At 44.6% G+C, this 22167-nt stretch overlaps 1 protein-coding gene across 1 annotated transcript in view; it reads right to left on the bottom strand.

Annotated features, from left to right (window-relative positions):
* Nucleotides 1–22167, bottom strand: part of LOC124615289 (very long-chain-fatty-acid--CoA ligase bubblegum) — a 192541-nt gene that overhangs the window by 4584 nt on the left and 165790 nt on the right. Inside the window, exons 15-16 of the mRNA XM_047143066.1 lie at nucleotides 17760–17885; nucleotides 1817–1937 (exon numbers count right to left, since the gene is read on the bottom strand). Of these exons, the coding sequence (XP_046999022.1) occupies nucleotides 1817–1937; nucleotides 17760–17885 (247 nt within the window). The remainder of the gene's footprint in view (nucleotides 1–1816; nucleotides 1938–17759; nucleotides 17886–22167) is intronic.

The raw sequence follows: 22167 nt of genomic DNA, 5'->3' as shown, positions 1-22167 counted from the left end.
ACGGCCGCAGGTTCGAATCCTGCCTCGGGCATGGATGTGTGTGATGTCCTTAGGTTAGTTAGGTTTAAGTAGTTCTACGTTCTAGGGGACTGATGACCTCAGATGTTAAGTCCTATAGTGCTCAGAGCCATTTGAACCATCAGATACGACACTTCAGTTTCATTAGTACGTAATGCAATATGGCGTTCGCTCGATTTGCTTCTATCAGCCGGTTACAGCCAAGATAACTAACAGTTATTAGTAATTGTTAAAATTAATGGCTGTCGATGGATAAATAACTGTAATTTGGATAACTGATGTCGCAAAGTAACCGTTTAGCCCATCTCTACAGTGAAATGCCGGCCGGTATGGCCGAGCGGTTCTAGGCGCTTCAGTCTGGAACCGCGCGACCGCTACGGTCGCAGGTTCGAATCCTGCCTCGGGAATGGATGCGTCTGCTGTCCTTTGGTTAGTTAGGTTTAAGCAGTTTTAAGTTCTAGGGGATTGATGACCTCAGGTGTTAAGTCTCATAGTGCTCAGAGCCATTTGAACCAGTTTTTTACAGTGAAATTTTCATCTAATGTAATCTAATCAGCGTTTTATGATAGTGATTGTTTCCAGAGCCAAAATTGCTGTTACGTTCCAGGTAGATTTCCAACGTATTGTCTTTATCACATTAATATGATTTTCGATGACACCTAAGAAAAACGAAATGCTACATCCCACTCTTTACTTACATCAACGTCTTGGTCTCTCTTGGTTAAGTGATCCTGCTCTCTAATCCCAATCGCCGCCTTTATTTTAAGGTCCCTCTTCAACATCTGCGCCGCAATGCTGCTAACTAAATCAGTAGTAACCGGCATTTCCTCACCCGCGAGTACGAAAGGAAATACAAAGATCGTACCACAGGCGTCGAACGTCTGCGTAGTGTGAAAAAGGAGACGGCTGAGGTTTCACCTTTCCGTTCAGGGGCAAAAAGCAAGCACAGAGACCTGAGGAAGACAGGTGGGGAAGCTTTGAAATATGATGAGAAAGTAACATTCGTTCTGCTCCAAATCCAGGAAATCTGGAGATTAGGAATTCCGTTGTTCCTTTGAGCATTCACTCCTTTTTTTCCCTAAAGATGACACTCCCCAACATCCAGAGGACATATTGCACGCAGGTACTCAGAACACATATATATTTCGTCATGGATATCATATCAAGTTCATGACAGAGCACCACAAACTTGTAGGAATAGGGAATACCAATAACAGTATTTTTCAAAAAATATTTTAATTAAGAGACCAGTTTTGACATTGCTTTCGTGTCATCTTCAGACCCCTATGCTAACTGAATGATGATACCCAAGCATCGGTGCATAATGACAGGTGCGAATAATATCCACTGGCCTCATGGATTTGTATTTAGACGATGTGTGGACTCCAGCCATCTAACAACTATCTAGTTGTTGTTATATGGCAGGATTGCACACATACTGTACATAGATATCCATGAGACCAGTGGATATACATGGAACCTGTCCTAATGCATCCATGGTTGGATATCACCATTCAGCTTGCATAGGGCCCCGAAGATGACATTAATACAGTGTCGAAATTCATCGTATAATTAATATATTTTATAAAAAGTACCGCTGTTGGTGTTCCTTATTTCCACAAGTTTAATACCACCTACAGCCCCAAGTCCGATACAATGATGGATCATCCAGAGCATCGCTAAGTCGGCGCAGACATATTTTCAAAGCGGGTACCGTTAGAAGAGTAGGTTTCCTGTAGACACTTTTCTAGAGATCATTATGACAACAATTATCCTCAAGATATCTAACTGAACTTACCTAGTTCACCTCCTTGTAGCGAGAAGTCTTTCTCCAGAATTGCAAATTTCTGTATCCTTTGTGCATTGGAGATTGCTTTTTCATTTGCCCTGTCTATACCTTTTTGAATTCCTTCCATTACCTAGAAAGAAAAGAAGAAATTAAAGAAAAATATAACACATTTTGTGACAAAGTCATAGGTTACTGTAATGAAGACATCCAGTATCTGTGAAGGATAATTTGCTTTTGAGGAGCTCAGTATTTCGTTCAATACGGAGGAACGCTAAATCAGTTTGTCTAACAAGGAAACAGGAAGGATTCATGATGTGATTAGAAACGGGAAGTGTCCACTTTGACGCTCACATAAAACATCAGTGCTAAAATATCCGTGCTTCTTTTATAATATGAACATTATATACATATCTACATCTTATCCTTTTAAAACGTTTGTATGCATTTAATTCTAAGGATTTATATATAATCTATAAATCGTTCATCTGTATACTGACAAATCTGGGTCGATAATATTGATCTAAGAGGCATTTATTGAACACTAAGTATTTTAGAGGGTTTTTTTACGTAAATCCACCGTTCTTAACAACATTCAGTGCTCAGTGTTCAGTGATTGAGAGTTTATAATCGGAAGAACAAGCAACACAAGTTCGTGTTACAAAATCTGCAAAGCAGGGTTACTGATTATTGCCACTGCACGTTTTACAGTGGAACTGCAACGTAAACAGATATCAATATTGAAACTTCCTGGCAGATTAAAACTGTGTGCCCGACCGAGACTCGAACTCGGGACCTTTGCCTTTCGCGGGCAAGTGCTCTACCAACTTTTTTTTTTTTTTTTTTTTTTTTTATATATATATATATATATATACACAAAGCAAAAGTTCTTCAAGGTACCAGTTAAACATATACAAAGGAGTGTTAGGTAAACAAATTATTAGAATAACATGAAATACAACAAACTAGAACATATCCTGTTTTCCTTTTTTTTGTTTTTTTTTTGTTTTTGTTTTTGTTTAAAAATTTGTATTGAACAAACTAAAGGTACATATATATTCACTATGCAAGAGTTCTTCAAGGTACCATTTAAAAATATACAAATGACTGTTAGTTAAACAAAAAAAATATTAAAAAAGAAAAACATTAAATACAACAAAATATAACATATTCTGTCTTCTTCCTTTTTGTAAAAAAAAAAAAAAAAAAAAAAAAAAGATAAATAAATAAATAAAATTGTGTTTGTTTTTGGTCGATGCATGAGAACGTGGATAAGGGTGTTGCATCATGTGACAGGTAGGCATGGTACACCCCAACTTTGAGGGGGGTCGAGAAAGACGCTGCGGAGATAACCGGCAAAAGTTTGTCGGTAAGATGGTTTTCGGGTGAGGGTGCTATGCGCGGTCACAACTTTGTACCAGAAGTCAAGGACTGTATGCGGACCACTCCGAAAGAGATATTCTAAAGCCTGTCCTCGAAACCAGATTAGGGTATGGTGCTTAGCAAGAGGGTAGTGAAATGTCTGGGGCAACAACAGGAAATCCTGGGTTACCGTCGTTGGCGGGGCACGGAGGTAAAAGCCCACGATTCGTTGGATGAGGAGCCATACGTTTTGTTTCAGGGGGCACGTAAGACGGTGCTCGTCGGTGTCTTCGAGCTGACAGTCAGGGCAGAGTGGGGAGGTGGCCAGTCCTATGCGGTAAAGTCGACTATTAGTCGGGAATTTCCCATAGACTAAAACATACCAGAGTGCAGACACAGACGACGGTAAAAAGGGTGCATGCACACACCCCCAAACCGTGCGCCAGTTAATGTCAGGATGCTGTAGCACCATGGGGTCGCAAGGGTTGGACAGCATAAACAAACGATAATAATCTTTTGTACGGGGAGGACGGGTGACTGGAAGATCGGCCCGAACGTAGCTGAGTTCTATGAAACAATTGGCGACGTAGTACAATAATGGGGAAATAGGTGCCACATTGATCGGTGGATCGAGAGAAGCTGGTCGGAGGATATCTAAGAGACAGCGTGTTAAAGACGGGATCGGCCCCTGCCAGTGCCGCAACAGAGTGTGGACAAAGAGTGCAGAAGAGCGTGCCCGCACGTTGATGAGTCCGAGGCCACCTTTTGCAGGAGGCAGTGTTAGAGTGTTGTAGCGGACTTTGAAAAGTGCCCCTGCTGACACGAAATATCCAAAGGCTGATTGGATGCGGCGGCCAAGGAGTAACGGCAGTGGGAGGATCTGGGCGACGTGTACCAGTTTAGGGGCGACATAGATGTTTACATAGGACACACGTTGGAGTTGGTTTAAGTTACGGTGCACTTGACCGCGGACATGGTGCCGAATCGACTGCAAAAGCCGCCGGTAAGCCAGGGCCACTGTGCGGTGTGTGGAGCTCGTAAATTCGACACCCAAGTAACGAAGGGTGGCACTAACTGGGAGTGGGGTCGGCACCATAGCCGGGAGGCCGCGCCCAGTGTGCATCATAGTCGATTTACGGACATTAAGAATGCTACCAGAAAGACGTCCATACTGCTGGATCCATTGGATGGCGTCATTGAGTTCCGTGGAGGAGCAGGTGAGAAAGAGGAGATCGTCCGCATAAGCCCTACAGTGAAAGGTGTGGTCACGCAAAGTGAGGCCCTGCAGTCTAGAGGTAAGTCCAGTGATGAGGGGATCAAGTGCAATAGCATACAGTAAAGTAGACATAGGGCATCCTTGACGCACAGAGCGGCGTATAGGAATCGGTCCTACAAGCCTCCCATTGACTTGTACCATCGAGACCGCGGGAAGGAGTAACCGGCGAATGGCATCGACAAAAAGCAATGGGAACCCCATACGTGTCGCCACCATGAGGAGGAAAGGGTGTCGAACGCGATCAAAGGCACTCGTGAAATCGACGGATACCAGTGCTGCACGAAGGCGACAAACCGACGCCAGTGCAATGAGGTCACGGCATTCTCCCAGGGCTGTTTGTAAGGTGGCCCCACAACCACGTGCAGTCTGCTCAGGAGAAAGGACCGTAGGTAAGACGGTGCGTATGCGCGCTGCTAAGAGGCGTGCATAGATTTTATAGTCTGCATTCAGTAGTGTAAGGGGGCGATATGCAGAGACATGAGACCCTCCCTTCGGTTTAGGCACAGGTAGAAGAATGCCAGTGACGAATTCAGGTGGAATTGGGAAGGACGGAGTAAAGAGTTCCTGAATCATTTCCGTCCAGCGAGGAAGCATTAACGTGGTGAACGCCCGGTAAAACTCCACTGGGAGACCATCTGGTCCGGGTGATTTGTTCTTGGCCCCTTTGTTGATCGCTTCTACCACCTCTTCTGCGGTGATTGCAGACATCATGGACGTTGACTCCGCTACGGTGAGGGTCCGTTCAGGGGAAGGACGGAGATCATCAGGAATGGGCGTCGCCATCGCTTCATCATCTTAAAATTGGCGATAATGTTCAGCAAAGGCGGACACGACCGCCGCCTGTGTTGTGTGGTGAACACCATCGGAGGTCGTGATGTTGGGGACGAAAAGCCGACGTCGACGACTATGGTCGGATGCGGCATGGATTGTGGATGGGGTTTCGTCGTGGAGGAGGTCTTGTCGTCGGGAACGCACCACGACACCATGCAGTCGTGCACGTTGAAGAGAGAGGAGACGAGCTTTAGTACGTTGTCGTTCCCTGTAGGTGTCAGGTGATGGAGGGAGCGCATCGAGCTCACGGAGGACGGCGTAGTGAAAATTTGTGGTGTCTCGATGCCATGCTGCTGCTTCCTTGCCACATTGTATGAAGGCCTTTCTGATCGCAGGTTTGGCACATTTGAGCCACCAATGGAACGTGGATGTGTACTGCGGAAGGCGTCTTTCGCAAGACGCCCATGTAGCGGCAATACATTGTCGGCAGTGTGGATCATTAAGGAGGGAGGTATTAAGCTTCCAGTAACCTCTGCTGCGCCACACTGACTGAGGTGGCAGAGCCAGGGAGCAAATGACGGCGCAATGGTCCGAAAATGCAAGGGGCCATCGTTCAGCTTGGGCGACTTCATTGCCGAGGTGAGCAGAGACATAAAACCGGTCCAGTCTGCTCGCAGAATGTGCTGTATAATGGGTAAAACCGGGGGTATTGCCATGAATTTTCTCCCAAACGTCCACTAGATGAAAATCTTCGATTAAGGTGAGCAGCGCCGGGCATGGCGAATAACCAGGTACTTGGTCCTGCGGATGGAGGACACAGTTGAAATCGCCTCCCATGATAAGGCGATCATAGCGTCCAGAAAACAGGGGCGCCACGTCATGTCCGAAGAAAGTGGACCGCTGCCGACGGTTCGTGGAGCCAGACGGAGCGTAGATATTGATGACGCGCGTGTCGAAGATGGTAACAGCCATGCCTCTTCCACAGGGAAGGATTGTCGTGTCCGTGAGTGGGATTCCTTCGCGTATGTAGAAAGCCACTCCACGCCCTGATTCATCACATGTGGACGTGTACGAGTCGTAGCCGTAGACTGGTGGTAGTGTGGCAACGCGTACTTCCTGAAGAAGGGCGACGTCGACGTCAGAGGCCCGAAGCATGTCACATAGGAGTTGCAGCTTGGGTGCAGTGCCGATCATATTGATGTTCAGTGTGGCAAACCGGTATGTTTGTTTCAGTGGTGGTGGACGCGCATCTACCATCACCAAGGGAAGTAAGAGGAGGGCACCGACAGGAAGTCCCGTCCCATCAGCTGCAATGCCTCGCTTTTGATGTTAACAGGCAGCCTCGTCCGGCGGAGGTAACTCATCCGGAGGAGGGGGCGTACCTTCCTCAATGTCGTCGGCCCATGCTCCTGTGCCGTGGGTCTGTCCAATGTCCATGGGAATTGCGTCGTGGTGAGAGAGATCTGGAGTTGTCGGCGGGGAGACAGGCGTCTCAACCGGCGCACCGATCGTTACATTGTGCGTGGCGACCTCCATAGTGGTCCCGTCCTGCGAAACGTCTTGTTCATCGTGAAAGGTGTCCGCCGACTTCTGCGTGGAAATGTCGGCTGCTTGGGTGTCGTCTTCGTCGTCGCGGGTGGCAATGCTCTGAGAGCCCGTGGGGGAACGGCGACGGCGTTTGCGCCTACGTGGCGAGCGTTGTTTGCGCACGTGTTCCTCAGTGTCGGACGACGGCAAGGAGGAGCGTCGACCTGGTTCGAAGGCGTCGGTGGGTACAATGAGATTGTCAAACAGGTGTTGTGAAGATGTACTGGTCTCCTCAGCGTCCGGTGCGGGAGCCTGTTCGGCGGCAAGATTGTCAGGTGGGACGTCTGTACCGTCCGTTGGTGACTGGGACGGTGGGACGTGCCGACCAGAAGGACCGGGCGACGGACTGGACGAAACTGTAGACGTGGCAAGAGCCGCTGCGTAAGTGACCGGTAGGGCGGTCATCGTGGGTGTGACGGACGCTTCCGACAACGGGAGCTGCGCGACACGTCGTTGAATGCATTCAGACCGTAGGTGACCTTCTTTCCCGCAACCGGAACAGGTCCGAGGTTGGCCGTCGTACATTATAATGGCACGGCAGCCTCCGATACGTAGATAGGAAGGCACGTGTTTCTGCAACTCGATGCGGACCTGTCTAACACCGTTTAAAACTGGATAGGTCTGAAATTGGACCCATCGTTCGGCAACATGTTCCAGAACGTTGCCATAGGGACGGAGCGCCTCGATGACGACGTCTGCAGGTAGTTCGAACGGCAGTTCGAAGATCCTTATCGTCCGTGTGCCGAGACCTGCGTGATCGACGGTAACGGGTCCGACGTTGCCGTCGGAATGACAGAAGCGCAGTCCACGTTTTGCCTCTTGAAGCACCTTGTCGCATGCCGCATCGTTGATCATTTTGACGTAGACGGTACTGCTAACTATGGACAAGTGGATGCCAATTAGATCCGTTGGTGGTATTTTAACTTCATCGCGTATAAATCGTTCTACCTCCAGGGCCTTGGGTCGGGCGAAGTCGGAACAAAAGTTGAAACGTAATGTCTTCTTCCGATAGTTGTGCGCCATGGTGGTCTAGAAGGAAAACGGCACTTACAGCGGCCGAAGTAAACACAAACACACCGTGCGCGCCTCGCCCGCAGCGCTCTGGCGACCAACTGAGCTACCGAAGCACGACTCACGCCCGGTACTCACAGCTTTACTTCTGCCAGTACCTCGTCTCCTACCTTCCAAACTTTACAGAAGCTCTCCTGCGAAGTTTCATATCAGCGCACACTCCGCTGCAGAGTGAAAATCTCATTCTGGAAACATCCCCCAGGCTGTGGCTAAGCCATGTCTCCGCAATATCCTTTCTTTCAGGAGTGCTAGTTCTGCAAGGTTCGCAGGAGAGCTTCTGTAAAGTTTGGAAGGTAGGAGACGAGGTACTGGCAGAAGTAAAGCTGTGAGTACCGGGCGTGAGTCGTGCTTCGGTAGCTCAGTTGGTAGAGCACTTGCCCGCGAAAGGCAAAGGTCCCGAGTTCGAGTCTCGGTCGGGCACACAGTTTTAATCTGCCAGCAAGTTTCATATCAGCGCACACTCCGCTGCAGAGTGAAAATCTCATTCTGGAAACATCCCCCAGGCTGTGGCTAAGCCATGTCTCCGCAATATCCTTTCTTTCAGGAGTGCTAGTTCTGCAAGGTTCGCAGGAGAGCTTCTGTAAAGTTTGGAAGGTAGGAGACGAGGTACTGGCAGAAGTAAAGCTGTGAGTACCGGGCGTGAGTCGTGCTTCGGTAGCTCAGTTGGTAGAGCACTTGCCCGCGAAAGGCAAAGGTCCCGAGTTCGAGTCTCGGTCGGGCACACAGTTTTAATCTGCCAGGAAGTTTCATATCAGCGCACACTCCGCTGCAGAGTGAAAATCTCATTCTGGAGATATCAATATTGTTCAGATGATCTGTTCAATAGAATGAACAGCACACTTAGTGCGCCACATGACTTACAGATAATTAAATTTAACATGAACGTAACGAAAGGCAGAACAACGGGAACAGCAAATTGTTTTGTTAAGAAGGTAGAAGAGAAAGAATTCTCGGGCAGGAAGCAAGATAATACAAGATGACTGAACCAAGAAAGTTATTAGAAGTAAACCAGTGTATGTGAATGCTAAAAATAAGTAACACTAATGTCAATTTTTAAATGCAAATTACTTAGAAGTTATTGAAAATGAAATGTGAAACATGCGCAAATTAAGGATAAAACTGGAGTTATCTGAAATCCGATATTGTAAAAGGCTGTAGTTAAACAAAAGGACAGAAATTAAATATTCCGGATGGAGAAATAAATCTATAGGACACCTTTAGTGGTACGAAGTGATTTATTAGTGGCACGTCTGCGACTTATTACATGATAATCAATTTGGTGCTGGTACAGTAAGGAGGAGAAAAATCTCGGTGCAGATAAACATACTAACCGCGTTATTGGGAAAGTGAGCTGACGTATGTATGTAGAGATGAAAAGATTGGCACAAGATAGAAAGAAATGGAGGCCTGGTTAAATCCAGTCAAAGTAGTCATTACTTTTACATACAGCAAAAGGTATGGCGTACTAGTGCTTCCAGTGGCCTACCATAGAAACAGATGCATTTACCAAGATCGAGTCTGCGACTGGCACAGTAAGTGCTCTCTGCAACAATATTGAACTTTTGATGTTAATTTAAGCAAAGGAAGGCTAAAGGTTAATGTGTTGGAGCATTAGCAAAGTTTGATGATGATGGAGAACGAATTTTCCCACGCTTTAGTGAAAGGAAACTTCAAGGCAGTCAACTGTGGAAATCACAGAAAACGTAATTTTAGGTGACCAGATGGGGATTAATATTTTGTTCCTTCCTAACGTAAATCAAGGTTATGGCATTCTCACTCAGAATACCCTGGTACGGTGGATGGTGAAGGGCAGACCAGATACAATGCTGTGATAATACAGATTACTACACTCTCGTTACAAAATACAATACAGGTATATTAATAGAGATAATTTAATGCAAATTTGTGCATTCCTGATAAGATCTAAGCGTGAAGCCTAGAGTAATTTAAGCAGTCTGGTCTGGGTAAGATCTGTCAGAATAGCTCTGGCCGTGTATAAAGACAATGAACGAATTCAAACCTTCCATCCAGTCTCTCATCGATCAGTCGCTACTGAAAATTGAAAAAGAAGAGATATAGCCGAAATGGTACATTCAACGTTTAAAAATTCATTCAGACAGATAAGTGAAACATTAAATTCCCCATTTAAAAATGCATGAAAGCACATCATACCAACGTCTGACTGCTGCACATACTCACAAATAGTAATGAAATATGCACTCTCAGTACTAAAAACAGTGAAGATTACTCAAAGTGAAGCAGGCGCCAGAACCTGACCTAGTTACTACTAGATTTTTCATTGAATAAGCTATGGAATTAACCGCTCTCCTCGATCATATTTAAAGAGGCCTCTAGCACAATGCATACTCTCGCCTAACTGGAAAAGAACACAGTTCACTCCTGTTTATAAGAGGACGGATCCAATGAACCAGTGACAGGTAACGCTGCGTCAGTCTGTTGCAGGATCCTAGAGTATATTTCGTGTTCTAAGATTATGACGTTTTAGGGGGGAAAAGCTTCTCTGAGGATCAGCAGGTATTCAGGAAAAACCACTCGTGTGAAGCACTAATTGCGTTTGACAAAAGTTTTCTGAGTGTCGCACCGTGGCAATATGTAAAAAAACTAAACTGAAGAAATCAACAATTCGGCCACGGTTACAGCGGCCATCCTCTGGGTGTAGACACCGTGGCAGCCACTGCAACTGCCCGATCAACGGCACGTGGCGATCACAGCGCCGTGCTGATCGCTTTTCGTGTTAAGTTCGTTTAAGTTCTGTTGCTCGAGATGCCACTTTGTATAACAGAGACACACATACTGGGATTTGCCTTGGTCTATAGCAACTTACAAATCCAGTAAAAGGTAGGAAAAACTATGGTCATAGAAATGGCTTCTTCAAAAGAAGAAATTCTCCAATGCTGTATTACTATAGGGGCTGGAATGATCTCCGAAATTATTTAAGAATGGCAAGAAATATTTTTTCTGAGCTGCTAAGGTCGTCAAGTCAAATTTGACGAAAAATAATAACGGTACTGCGATGAGAAAAGCCGTGAGCTACATTAAGGGTTTTAGCCACTGACGGAACACATCAAGATCTCAAATGCAGGGGAGTTGTTTGTCCACAGTTACTATATAAAATTACTCCTGAAATCGACAACGTCATTTATATGTAAAGTCGCACAAATGATGTTAATGTAAACTTTATGTATATACTTAGCACAAAAGATGTTCCTTATAAATCTAAGATACTCATTTCCAATTAAAAGCTGAAAGACATGAATGATTGTGGCACTCATCACGTTACAAATACAGCAATTGATGCTCAAGAAACGAGGCATTTAGACACTGTTATAATTGGAAAAGAAATTCCAGTCACACGCTTTGCTCTTTATAACAAATTGCGTGGCATCAGCTGGAATGCTTTTTAAAACTTGCAGCGACGAAGCAAGTATATTTTAAGGATCAAAGTTCCTCGTCTGTCACCATTTCGGCTTTAAGATCTTGTTGCCGATACATACCAGGATTAAATCTAAAAATCGGAGTACAGACAGCTGAAGGAATTTTATTCATAAAATATGTACATTACACTGTCCCTGTGTGCCAAGAGAATTTTCGAAGAATACGTTCAGAACTACTTCACAAGACTGTCTGTCCGTAGCACAAGCATTGAATCCGTAGCCGTCACAGTCTATACTTGGTACCCTAAATTCGCCCCCACCTAATATTGCATGATTGGAGTACTTCCGCACTACCGGGCGTAAACCATCTTTGAATGATACTAGAACTTTACAGCGAATAGGGTGTCCGAAAAAGGATCCAATAATTTACTTGAGTTCACAGAGGCCAGTTACTTGCCTCCAGTTAATTTCACAGCCAGATTCAATTTCGACCTCGATAGACGTAATGTTTTTGTCGACTGCAATGAGCACCTTCTACGAGGTCTAACCTGTCTTTCCGACAAACATACCAAGCCTCGTTAAATATTTAAGAACTTTCTACTTCGTGTTAATATGAGCACAACAGTTTACTAGGAAGGCGGTAAATTCAGGGAGTTTTTACGAATTCTTGTGCAACTTACTGTTAAAATGTTGACATTGAAAATGTCTTTACTTTGTACGCTATCTCATTTTGCTCTCTGCGCATTGGTTGCCGCACATTCATCAGAGGACCTCAGACTATCGCCAAGCCTAAAAAAAATGCACTGCTACCCGAGTAGCTGCTTCCTCTGTGTAAAGCACCCCTGATCTATCAAAGGGAGTCCTACAATTCTCCACCCCATAACGTAGATGCAGAAATCTGCAGCCAGGACCGTCACAGAATCGACGTAGTCTCTGATGGATATCCTTTACTCGGCTCCAAACCAGAGGACCCCGACAAGTTCTGGGTGGGATGCCGCAACCTGCGAGCTCTGCGTGTATCTCGTGTGCATGGCCAGCAGTATTGACCACTTCCGCTAGCCGCCCACACACTCATGCGAACCGAAGATGGTCTCATAGCACAAGAAACACGCGTCGTTAGCCCTGCCACGAAGACAAGAGTACACTAATTACAGCATGCACAGAGGCTTTTAAGCACCCACTCATCTCGCAATCTACATGTGACTTGAATTGGAAAAGCCCTTGACACTCCCCGGCAGACTTATCGAGTGCACACTGGGCTTCTTTCCAGCCCTAGACGCTATTTCCCTGAGGGGCTCATAACATTTCTAACATTGGAGCTCGCGATAACTAGCAAACCGTCCCGCCGAGTGACTGCTCGGACCTTGCTGTAGGTCCACTCGTAAGGTGAATGGGCGAGGCCAGACGAGCAGTCCCAGCACTCATTCACAGACTCAAGCGACGCAAATGGGTTACAACCTGCCACTCGCCCTGCGGTGAGCGCGGTTCCCTCGGGTCAGATAAGTTGGAACATGGCTCGGCCTCAGGGCCCATGGGCGAAACGAATGACACTCGAAGTGTCCCATGCGACGCACCGCCAGTTCCTCACCGCGGCTATACCCCAACGGCAGCAACCTGCAGATACACCGGACCGCAGGTAATGTGTCTTCAACAGTTCGCGAACTGCGGCCAGCAACTCCTGCATTTTGCCCACAGCAAACACAGTCCCTGTCCATCCCAACACGAAAGTTCGAAAGCAAACAGAAAAAAGCCCTAATGTCTTTTAGACAAGGACTTGCACTCTCAAAAATATTCTTAGGATTACAAACGCGAGCGACTAGGAAACAACGAACCTGTCACTTTTCCAAAAAGCGCGGGGCAAGTGGCAGAGTGCAACCCGTCAAGTTTCGTCTGCCTCACACACTATTATTTTATCCGGGTTTTTTTACAGTATTTATTCCCGCGGAGAGTGACAGAAAATGAACTTCTGTCTGACGGTTGGAACGACTAGTAGAGTTGTGTACTGTCTGTACAAGATAAATGATTTAAATTTACCTTTCGCAAGAATATCGCTGTGTATCTTTTCATGACTCTCATTTAAATTCTCAGACATCCAGTCACACTTACAGATTATTGGGGTACAGCTGTAGCAGCGTTACTGTCAAAGGTTTCACCATCTACATTAATTTTGTACTAAACGTAAATGTCGTGTGACTAGGGCTTCCCATCGAGTACACCTTTCGCCGGGTGCAAGTCTTTCGATTTGACGCCACATCGGCGACTTGCGCGTCGAGGGAGTCATATGCAATGATGATGATGATGTAAATGTTTTGTAGTCGAGACAATGCAATTATAATGCAACTTTTTCCAAAATTGACATGGTGAGTCTGCGGCTATGAAAAAATATTGTTGTTGTTGTTGTGGTCTTCAGTCCTGAGACTGGTTTGATGCAGCTCTCCATGCTACTCTATCCTGTGCAAGCTTTTTCACCTCCCAGTACCTACTGCAACCTACATCCTTCTGAATCTGCTTAGTGTATTCATCTCTTGGTCTCCCTCTACGGTTTTTACCCTCCACGCTGCCCTCCAATACTAAATTGGTGATCCCTTGATGCCTCAGAACATGTCCTACCAACCGATCCCTTCTTCTGGTCAAGTTGTGCCACAAACTTCTCTTCTCCCCAATCCTATTCAATACTTCCTCATTAGTTATGTGATCTACCCATCTAATCTTCAGCACTCTTCTGTAGCACCACATTTCGAAAGCTTCTATTCTCTTCTTGTCCAAACTATTTATCGTCCATGTTTCACTTCCATACATGGCTACACTCCATACGAATACTTTCAGAAATGACTTCCTGACACTTAAATCAATACTGGATGTTAACAAATTTCTCTTCTTCAGAAACGCTTTCCTTGCCATTGCCAGCCTACATTTTATATCCTCTCTACTTCGACCATCATCAGTTATTTTGCTCCCCAAATAGCAAAACTCCTCCACTACTTTAAGTGCCTCATTTCCTAATCTAATTCCCTCAGCATCACCCGACTTAATTAGACTACATTCCATTATCCTTGTTTTGCTTTTGTTGATGTTCATCTTATATCCTCCTTTCAAGACACTGTCCATGCAATTCAACTGCTCTTCCAAGTCCTTTGCTGTCTCTGACAGAATTACAATGTCATCGGCGAACCTCAAAGTTTTTATTTCTTCTCCATGAATTTTAATACCTACTCCGAATTTTTCTTTTGTTTCCTTTACTGCTTGCTCAATATACAGATTGAACAACATCGGGGAGAGGCTACAACCCTGTCTTACTCCCTTCCCAACCACTGCTTCCCTTTCATGTCCCTCGACTCTTATAACTGCCATCTGGTTTCTGCACAAATTGTAAATAGCCTTTCGCTCCCTGTATTTTACCCCTGCCACCTTTAGAATTTGAAAGAGAGTATTCCAGTCAACATTGTCAAAAGCTTTCTCTAAGTCTACAAATGCTAGAAACGTAGGTTTGCCTTTCCTTAATCTTTCTTCTAAGATAAGTCGTAAGGTCAGTATTGCCTCACGTGTTAATAAATAAAAATATAGTCCACGGTGATTCTTACAAAAAGCAGTGTTAGATGTTTTGTTTTTGGTTTTTACAGGTTTGTCTGTTTCTTCATACAGTGGTGATCTCATCATATCAGTTTTCGACAAGTTAGCGGTGAGCTTACTTTGACAGATACTGAGAAACAGTTTACGCTCTGAGAAAATTTAACATTAATCCAACTTCTGGTTGCTGGTATTTTTTTTATGTGACAATTAACTGTTACTGCTGGTACTGTATGGTTCGAAGTATGACTCCGACTCAGTATCACATTGCACATATTTCATGAACATGTTTTTGGATTATCGAGCTGACTTTTAACAATTTTTTCCTCTCAACATTAATAATTATTTTAATTAAGCAAGCTTACGTTAGTTTGGAAACAGTCTGCTGCGTCAGAGGAGATACGCGTGTTAACACAAAATAAACGACTTATATTTTATGATATTAATTGACCACCGCCTTTGAATTGTACATTTCAGCTCAGTGCTGCACAAAGATTGTATATTAAGAGATCATAATAAGCGGAAATGTATTGTGAAGCTTGCCAATCTATCAGAAGTCTTTGCATAGGCTATTGTTGTAGTAAATTGGATATTGTCTGTTGGCGTTTGTTGTCTGTCTTGATCGTTGCAAACAAATGGTATGCAGTAAAAAAAAATATCGTATGACTATGGTTTTTTTCCCTACCTTTATTTGGAATTTGGTACTTGGAACATTACAAGTCACCCGTGGTACAAATGAAACAATGTTACGATGCTGCTGCACACAATATTGTTTTATGGGTTTGGTTGGCAGCAAACACGTACGGTACGAAACACTAATTCTAGTTTTTTTCTAATTTTTATCGATCTAGAACAACTGTGGCTAGGCACTTAACTTGCACCAGGATAAAGTCCTGGCACAGTAATTTCAGTACATCTTCCTGAAACAATATGACGCGTCTTCAGTTAATTTGTTTACGGTGCGTTGATGTGTTTTTCCTTGTATCATTAACTGCCTTGATAGGAATCTTTTTTTAATAAAAAGTTTTTTTTCTGTTACGTTTCGTAACTTTTCCCTTAGTTTATCTTAAGACATTCAGAAGCGTGTGATTTTTTGTGTTTGTTTTATTTAATCTTAGCCCCCCACTATCTTACTATCCGCCAATTTTGGGTGCAAGACTCAAATTGCCACTTTTTATACAAATGAGCGTGTCAGTTTTGTGAAGTGTCATGCCATAAGAACTATATTTAATTGGTGACACAAAAAAACTTATTATATCACAGAGAATTGGTGGTTATCCATTGCATATGAGAATTCCATGACGAATAGTTCCCTATATTCCATATGGTAGAGGGGAGGAGGCAAGTACCCACTCTTGCCTCTGCCCCCCCCCTCCCCCACCCTCTTGTGGATAGCTATGAGTGACATCCAGTGATTACATTTAGCCTATATACTTGTCTTCTGTTACTAGCTATTCTCATACTTTAGATGGTGCTTGATGTGTACTTGATATTCCTCGGTGCTATTGCTAGTGGTACCAAAGAGTGTTTTGTGAGCTGTGGCTGAGACTTGCACTTAGGTCCGCAGCTTGTAAGATGTGTCCACTCAGCAGTCGCACAGAAGAAGAATGTTCCAGGAAATTATGGAATTTCTACAGTGGACCAGACTATATAGCCATTGGTAAGACATAGCCCATGCCCAGCAGCACTTGTCAACATATGTGATACCTTGATGAACTGTCAGCTTGCTCTCACAGGACAGAAAAGGGTGCTTTCCTGTGCCATGGACTGCACAAAATTTCAAATGTAGTTTTGCAGAAAAATTGTCTCTTAATCTTGTCATTACAACTTGCACAAATCAACCAGTAGCTGTGTAGCATATACAGTATCGGACATATGGTGTTTTGTTCCAAATGAAGTCATTAGCAGCTGCTCACCATTAACATGACTTGGAAAGACACACCTTGCGTGAAATATATCCTAATGCAGCCATCCCAATTTAAAATATTGTAATCTCAAGTGATTGATTCTGCTCTATTTAATTACAGTACCGGTATCCCCAAATAACTGCACCTGCTCTAGCTTGCAAAATCCCTTGCATTCAGTCCTTTCAGTCAATTTTCTGCTGACTATGGCGAGCAAGACAGTGTGTTTCATTCAGGGGGTACAAAATAGTGATTTATCTAATCAAAACATACCTGTATTACAATTTGTCTGTGAATAACAGTTGGTATCTCAGTGCCAGCTCTGTAATCCAGCAACATTATGAACAGAAATTGATGAGTAGCTGTTGCATTATATTTCAATATGAAGCAGTTCCTTCTGGATTTTTCTTTCCAGAATGAGTGAAAATAACTGACACCAACAATCTGTAGCAAGTTTTTTCCCCTATAAAATCGAATTCTCTCTCTCTCTCTCTCTCTCTCTCTCTCTCTCTCTCTCTCTCTCTATTTGAAAACTGAAGAGTTCCTAGGGCCCTGTATATGGACGAATTATGGGCTGTGATTCATGAGTGTGGTGATTATGCCCCCCCCCCCCCCCAAATTTTGTTTGCTGTCTTTTATATGTGGTCTTCTGTTCAAATTTGAATGTTTGCACCTCATATTCAATGTTTACTGTAACTTTTATATTTAATTTTGTCTCTAATTATGAATGAATATTGAATAGAATTTATAACTTCTGACTCTTCCAAAGAAAAGTATTTAGTAATACAGCTTTTCATTTTCCTCTGGTTTATTTCTCTACCCAATTTAAGAGTTGTGTGGACCAAAACCAGTGAGATACCAGTATTGACCGTAATCAAAATCAATTTCAAGTAGGTCTAATTATGTAGATGTACTAACATGATTATATTATTATTTCACTGGAACAGTGGCATTCAGGTGAGACTGCACTTTTTAACTGGGATAGGCCTACATTATAGAACAAAAACACACTTTGTACCAACCTTCTGATCAGGACCCTTCAAAATTTCAGACACAGTCTTGGCAGTGCTTCCATGTGTCTTACACCAGCGCCTGGCAATTGCATCCAGCTCATCTAGTGGTTCTCCAGTCTCTTTTTCAATTTCAGTCTGAAAATAAAAAATGTACCATTTGAAGTTATTCCCTCACTTGTGTGTAAAATCTTACAAACTCTCTTATGATTCACCGAGTAAATAGGAACACAGCTGGTGAAACTAAATGGACTAAATTAATATGATCTGATTCAGTTCATTAAAAAAACCTGAAAGTCAATTTAAATTAAGAGAATCAGCCAGAGGATTGCAACCTCTTATGAAACACCATAAAGAGACATAAAAAGAAGAATCAAAAGAAAAGGAACTGGGTTCAGAGAGTGCTACTGGTTGCTTATTTAGCTAATGAAGTGATCATTGAATTTCACCTTTGATTGTTTACTATGGCAAAGGATCCACATATGGACCAAAGAGTGTGATAGCAACCTGAAACCTATTCAAACACATGGCTGAATACTTCTCCACAGCAATTTGCTTCTTTGAAATGAAGAGTGTCTAACATGATTGCCACATGATGGTTCAAATGGCTCTGAGCGCTATGGGACTTAACATCTATGGTCATCAGTCCCCTAGAACTTAAAACTACTTAAACGTAACTAACCTAAGGACATCACACAACACCCAGTCATCACGAGGCAGAGAAAATCCCTGACCCCGCCGGGAATCGAACCCGGGCATGGGAAGCGAGAACGCTACCGCACAACCACGAGCTGCGGACTGCCACATGATGTGACTTCCTCTGTATGGCAAGTAAATTTTTCAGTAGAAGAATACATAAAAAGAATATACAATATAAGTCTTGCAGATATTTCATCCCTATGTCCCATCTGCTTAATCCTCACCTGGGATATGAAAGAATAACTATTTTCCCAAAGACATAATTTGTAAAGACTAGATATGTTTTTAGTGTTCATTAACTTTCAGTATCTACATCTACATCAACATTCTGCTAACTACTATGAAGTGCATGGCGAAGAGTACATCCCATTCTACCAGTTATTAGGACTTACTCTCTTTCCATTCACAAATGGATTGCGGGAAGAATTATTGCCTTAATTCCTTTGTGTGTGCTGTAATTAGTCTAATCATGTTTGCCCAACAGCTTTGGGAACAATAGGCCCTGTTTGGGGGTTTGTAACATATTCCTAGATCCATCCACTTGAAGTCTGTTCTAGGAATTTTCTAAGTAGGTTTGAATCTGTCAGTTCATCCTTTCAGAATCTTCAAGACATTCTCCCATGTGTTGAAAAAATGCGTTACTGTTCAAGCTGTCCTTTGCAACGGGTGTAAGGTACCAGTAGAAGAGTCACACCACACCTCGTCCACAACACCGGGGAATTTAGCTTTGGTAAACACAAGTGATGTTTGAGGGTCCACAAGGAAAGCTTGAGATTCCTTGTCGGAGGCTTGTAGGGTGGCCAGGTTGGATAAGTCTATGATGCGTGAAATAGTATTGATCTGTGAGAAAAAATCTGCAGTGATGTTGTCTGTGCCTTTGATGTAGCAGACATCGGTTGTGAATTGGAAGACTAGATCAATGATCCTTGAGGATGAAGAACGAGCAACACCCCCACATTGGGGCGGAAGTGTTTGACACCCTTGTACACCACAAGGAGTTCTCTATCGAAAGTGGAGTATTTCTTTTGAGCTGTTGATAGTTTTTTAGAGAAGAAATGGAGAGGGGAAACCATGTCTGCCTTGCGTTGCTGTAGTATTGCTTCCACCTCGATGTCACTGCCATCCGCAGTGATGAACAACTCAACCGAGGGGGCGGGGCGGGTGAGCATCATGGCATGAGCTAAGGAAGTCTTCAGTGCATTGAAGGCCTCCGGCATAGGTGCAGTCCAGCAAATGGGTTTGAGTCCTGAAGTCTGTTTACCCAACAGCAAGTGTGTCAGTGGGGCCTGCACGGCGGCAGAAGAGGGTAGCTGATGGCGGTAGTAATTTATTGTGCCCAGGAAACGTCAGAGTTCTTTTTAAATAGCAGGGGGCGGCATTGACGTGATATCCTGCACGCGAGATTTGGGAGGCTGTATTCTGTTGGTGGAGATGGTGTAACCCAAAAAAAGTGATGGAAGCTGGCGCAGTTGGAATTTGTCTTTGTTGACCTCGACACTGTTGGAGTTCAAGGTCTGGAGGACTATGGATAAATAATTTTTATGTTCCTCAGCTGACTTGCTGAAAATGAGTATGTCTTCCAGATATGTAAAGCAAAACTCGAACTGTCGTAAGATGGATTCAGTGAATCGCTGCCACGTTTCCACCATGTTTTTCAGGCCGAATGGCATGAAGTTGTATTGGAACAAACCAAGTGGTGTGATAAAAGTTGTTTTAGTGATGTCTTCTGGCACTATGGGAATCTGGTGGTAGGCACGTTTACAGTCACTAATACTGAAGATTGTAGCCCACGATAACATGAGTGAAATCATGTATGTTAGGCACGGGGTAATTGTCCATGACAGTATGAGACATCTGTAATCATCGCACATTTGGAAAGAACCATTGTGTTTGAGGGTGAGGTGAATCGGTGAAGACCAGTTGCTGTCTGATGATTGCAGGATACCTGCCTCCAAAAGTTCGTTAATTTGCTGCCGGGCCGTGTGCAACTTAATAGGGTTGAGGCGTCTAACCTTGTGCCTAACAGGAGGGCCAGCAGTGGTAACTATCTTGTGCATCATTACGTTAGTGACGGAAGAAACTGAGAACTGCATACGAGACTGATCATTATCCTGATGCGAAGTTTTTGGACAAGTAGGGCGCAACGAGGCATAGCCGTTAGTGTGAGTGGGAAAAGGCAGTCCGGAAATCACATGCCCCGGCTGCGCATGCAGCATGGAGCAGGTCAGAATGCATGGTGAGTGTCTACTTTCAGCGGGCGAGAGCGGCGTTGGCGTCACGCGTGGAACAGCAATGGCCACCGAGTCACGTGGCTGGTGCACGAGAGAGGGAGAATGTTTATCAACACGCGGGGTGGCTGCTTGTGCAGTGTGTGTGGCTGCGTCGCACATGTGACTGTCATTAGAAGCACTACTTGAAACGCAAGGCACTGAACGTGGCAAGCGCGTTGGGGTGCGGAGTCTTCCGGACGCGAATCGTCACACGCAATTAATGTGTTTGGACTAACCTGATGAGTGTCCAAGCTGATGTTGGCTGGAGAAGCTCAATTAGGTGGCAGAACTGTGGACTGCAGTTTTAGCAGTGAGTTACGAGCCGCGACGAGCTCATTGTAGGTGTGTGCGATGCATTGTTTCAGCTCAGCATTGTCCCGGTGGAGTTGTGCCGTGGAGTCATATTCTGACAGTAGATTAGTTACACAGGTCACAGTGTCACCTGGGAGGGCAGAGCACTTGTATACTAACTCACATATCACAAGAGAAGCAGAGTGGGGAACGTAAGTGTGGGAGCACAGTATCTGAGTGTTAGTGGGATGGTGAAGCGCTGAGACAGTTGGTAATGGGAGAAAAAATCCATACCGAGAATTGCTTCATCAATGTCGGCAATGTAGAAAGCCCACGGAAAACACAGAGAATGAGATGGGTGTACCAGTGCCAGAGTCTGAGGATTGTAATGTTGATGTGTTGATAGCTCGTAGAAGTGACCTCATCAGTGAAAAAACGGGGGAGCCATCGATGTAGGTATTATAGACACATCAGCACCAGTGTCGACTTGGAAAGTGAGCCGTGACGAAATGTCAGTCACATACAAACGACCACTCAGCAGGACGGACGAGTGGACAGAGTTCAATCTATGAGGACGCCCGTGAGGTTCCCCACAGGGCTCTGCATCTTTTAGGTCCTGCAGTCGCCGTTTGGATGCTGGCAAGGTAACCGGCAATTCTTAACACCATCGCTGAAAACCTTGTGGTACCAGCAGTATGGATGAGCCCGATGTGGTGGTGGTGGTGACTATGGCAGTGGAGGAGGTTTTTCCTCGTTGATTTGTTCAGGCATGTATACCGGCACGTATGGTGTGTGGGCGATCTTGGAGTACTCGGACAGTGCAGAGGCAATGTAGAAGGCATGAAGGCAGAGCGAGCACATCCTTTGCAAACAGACGGCCAGTACGCTGGAGCAGTTTTGCCAACTAGTACTGTGTGGTGAGCTGGCTGGCGTTGTCGCAGCAATGAATACAGTTGGTCTGTGATGCGGAGACAGAGCCGATTGACTCAAAGGAGTGAGGCAGCAGGTGGATTTGTAGGTCAGTAGGCAACTTGGCAGACCACACTGCCGACAGGGCGACGTCCAGCATGGTAGGCTCACTCACAAGTAACCGAAGGCAGTGCCAGAGCTGTGATAGGGTTTGGTGCCCCAGGTGTTCCTCATACAAGATCTCGATGATT

Source organism: Schistocerca americana, chromosome 5 (genome assembly GCF_021461395.2).
Source record: "Schistocerca americana isolate TAMUIC-IGC-003095 chromosome 5, iqSchAmer2.1, whole genome shotgun sequence".
In the NCBI taxonomy this organism is placed as follows: domain Eukaryota; kingdom Metazoa; phylum Arthropoda; class Insecta; order Orthoptera; family Acrididae; genus Schistocerca; species Schistocerca americana.
Note: the sequence above shows the minus strand (reverse complement) of the source record. Positions and strands in the feature narration are given on the sequence as shown.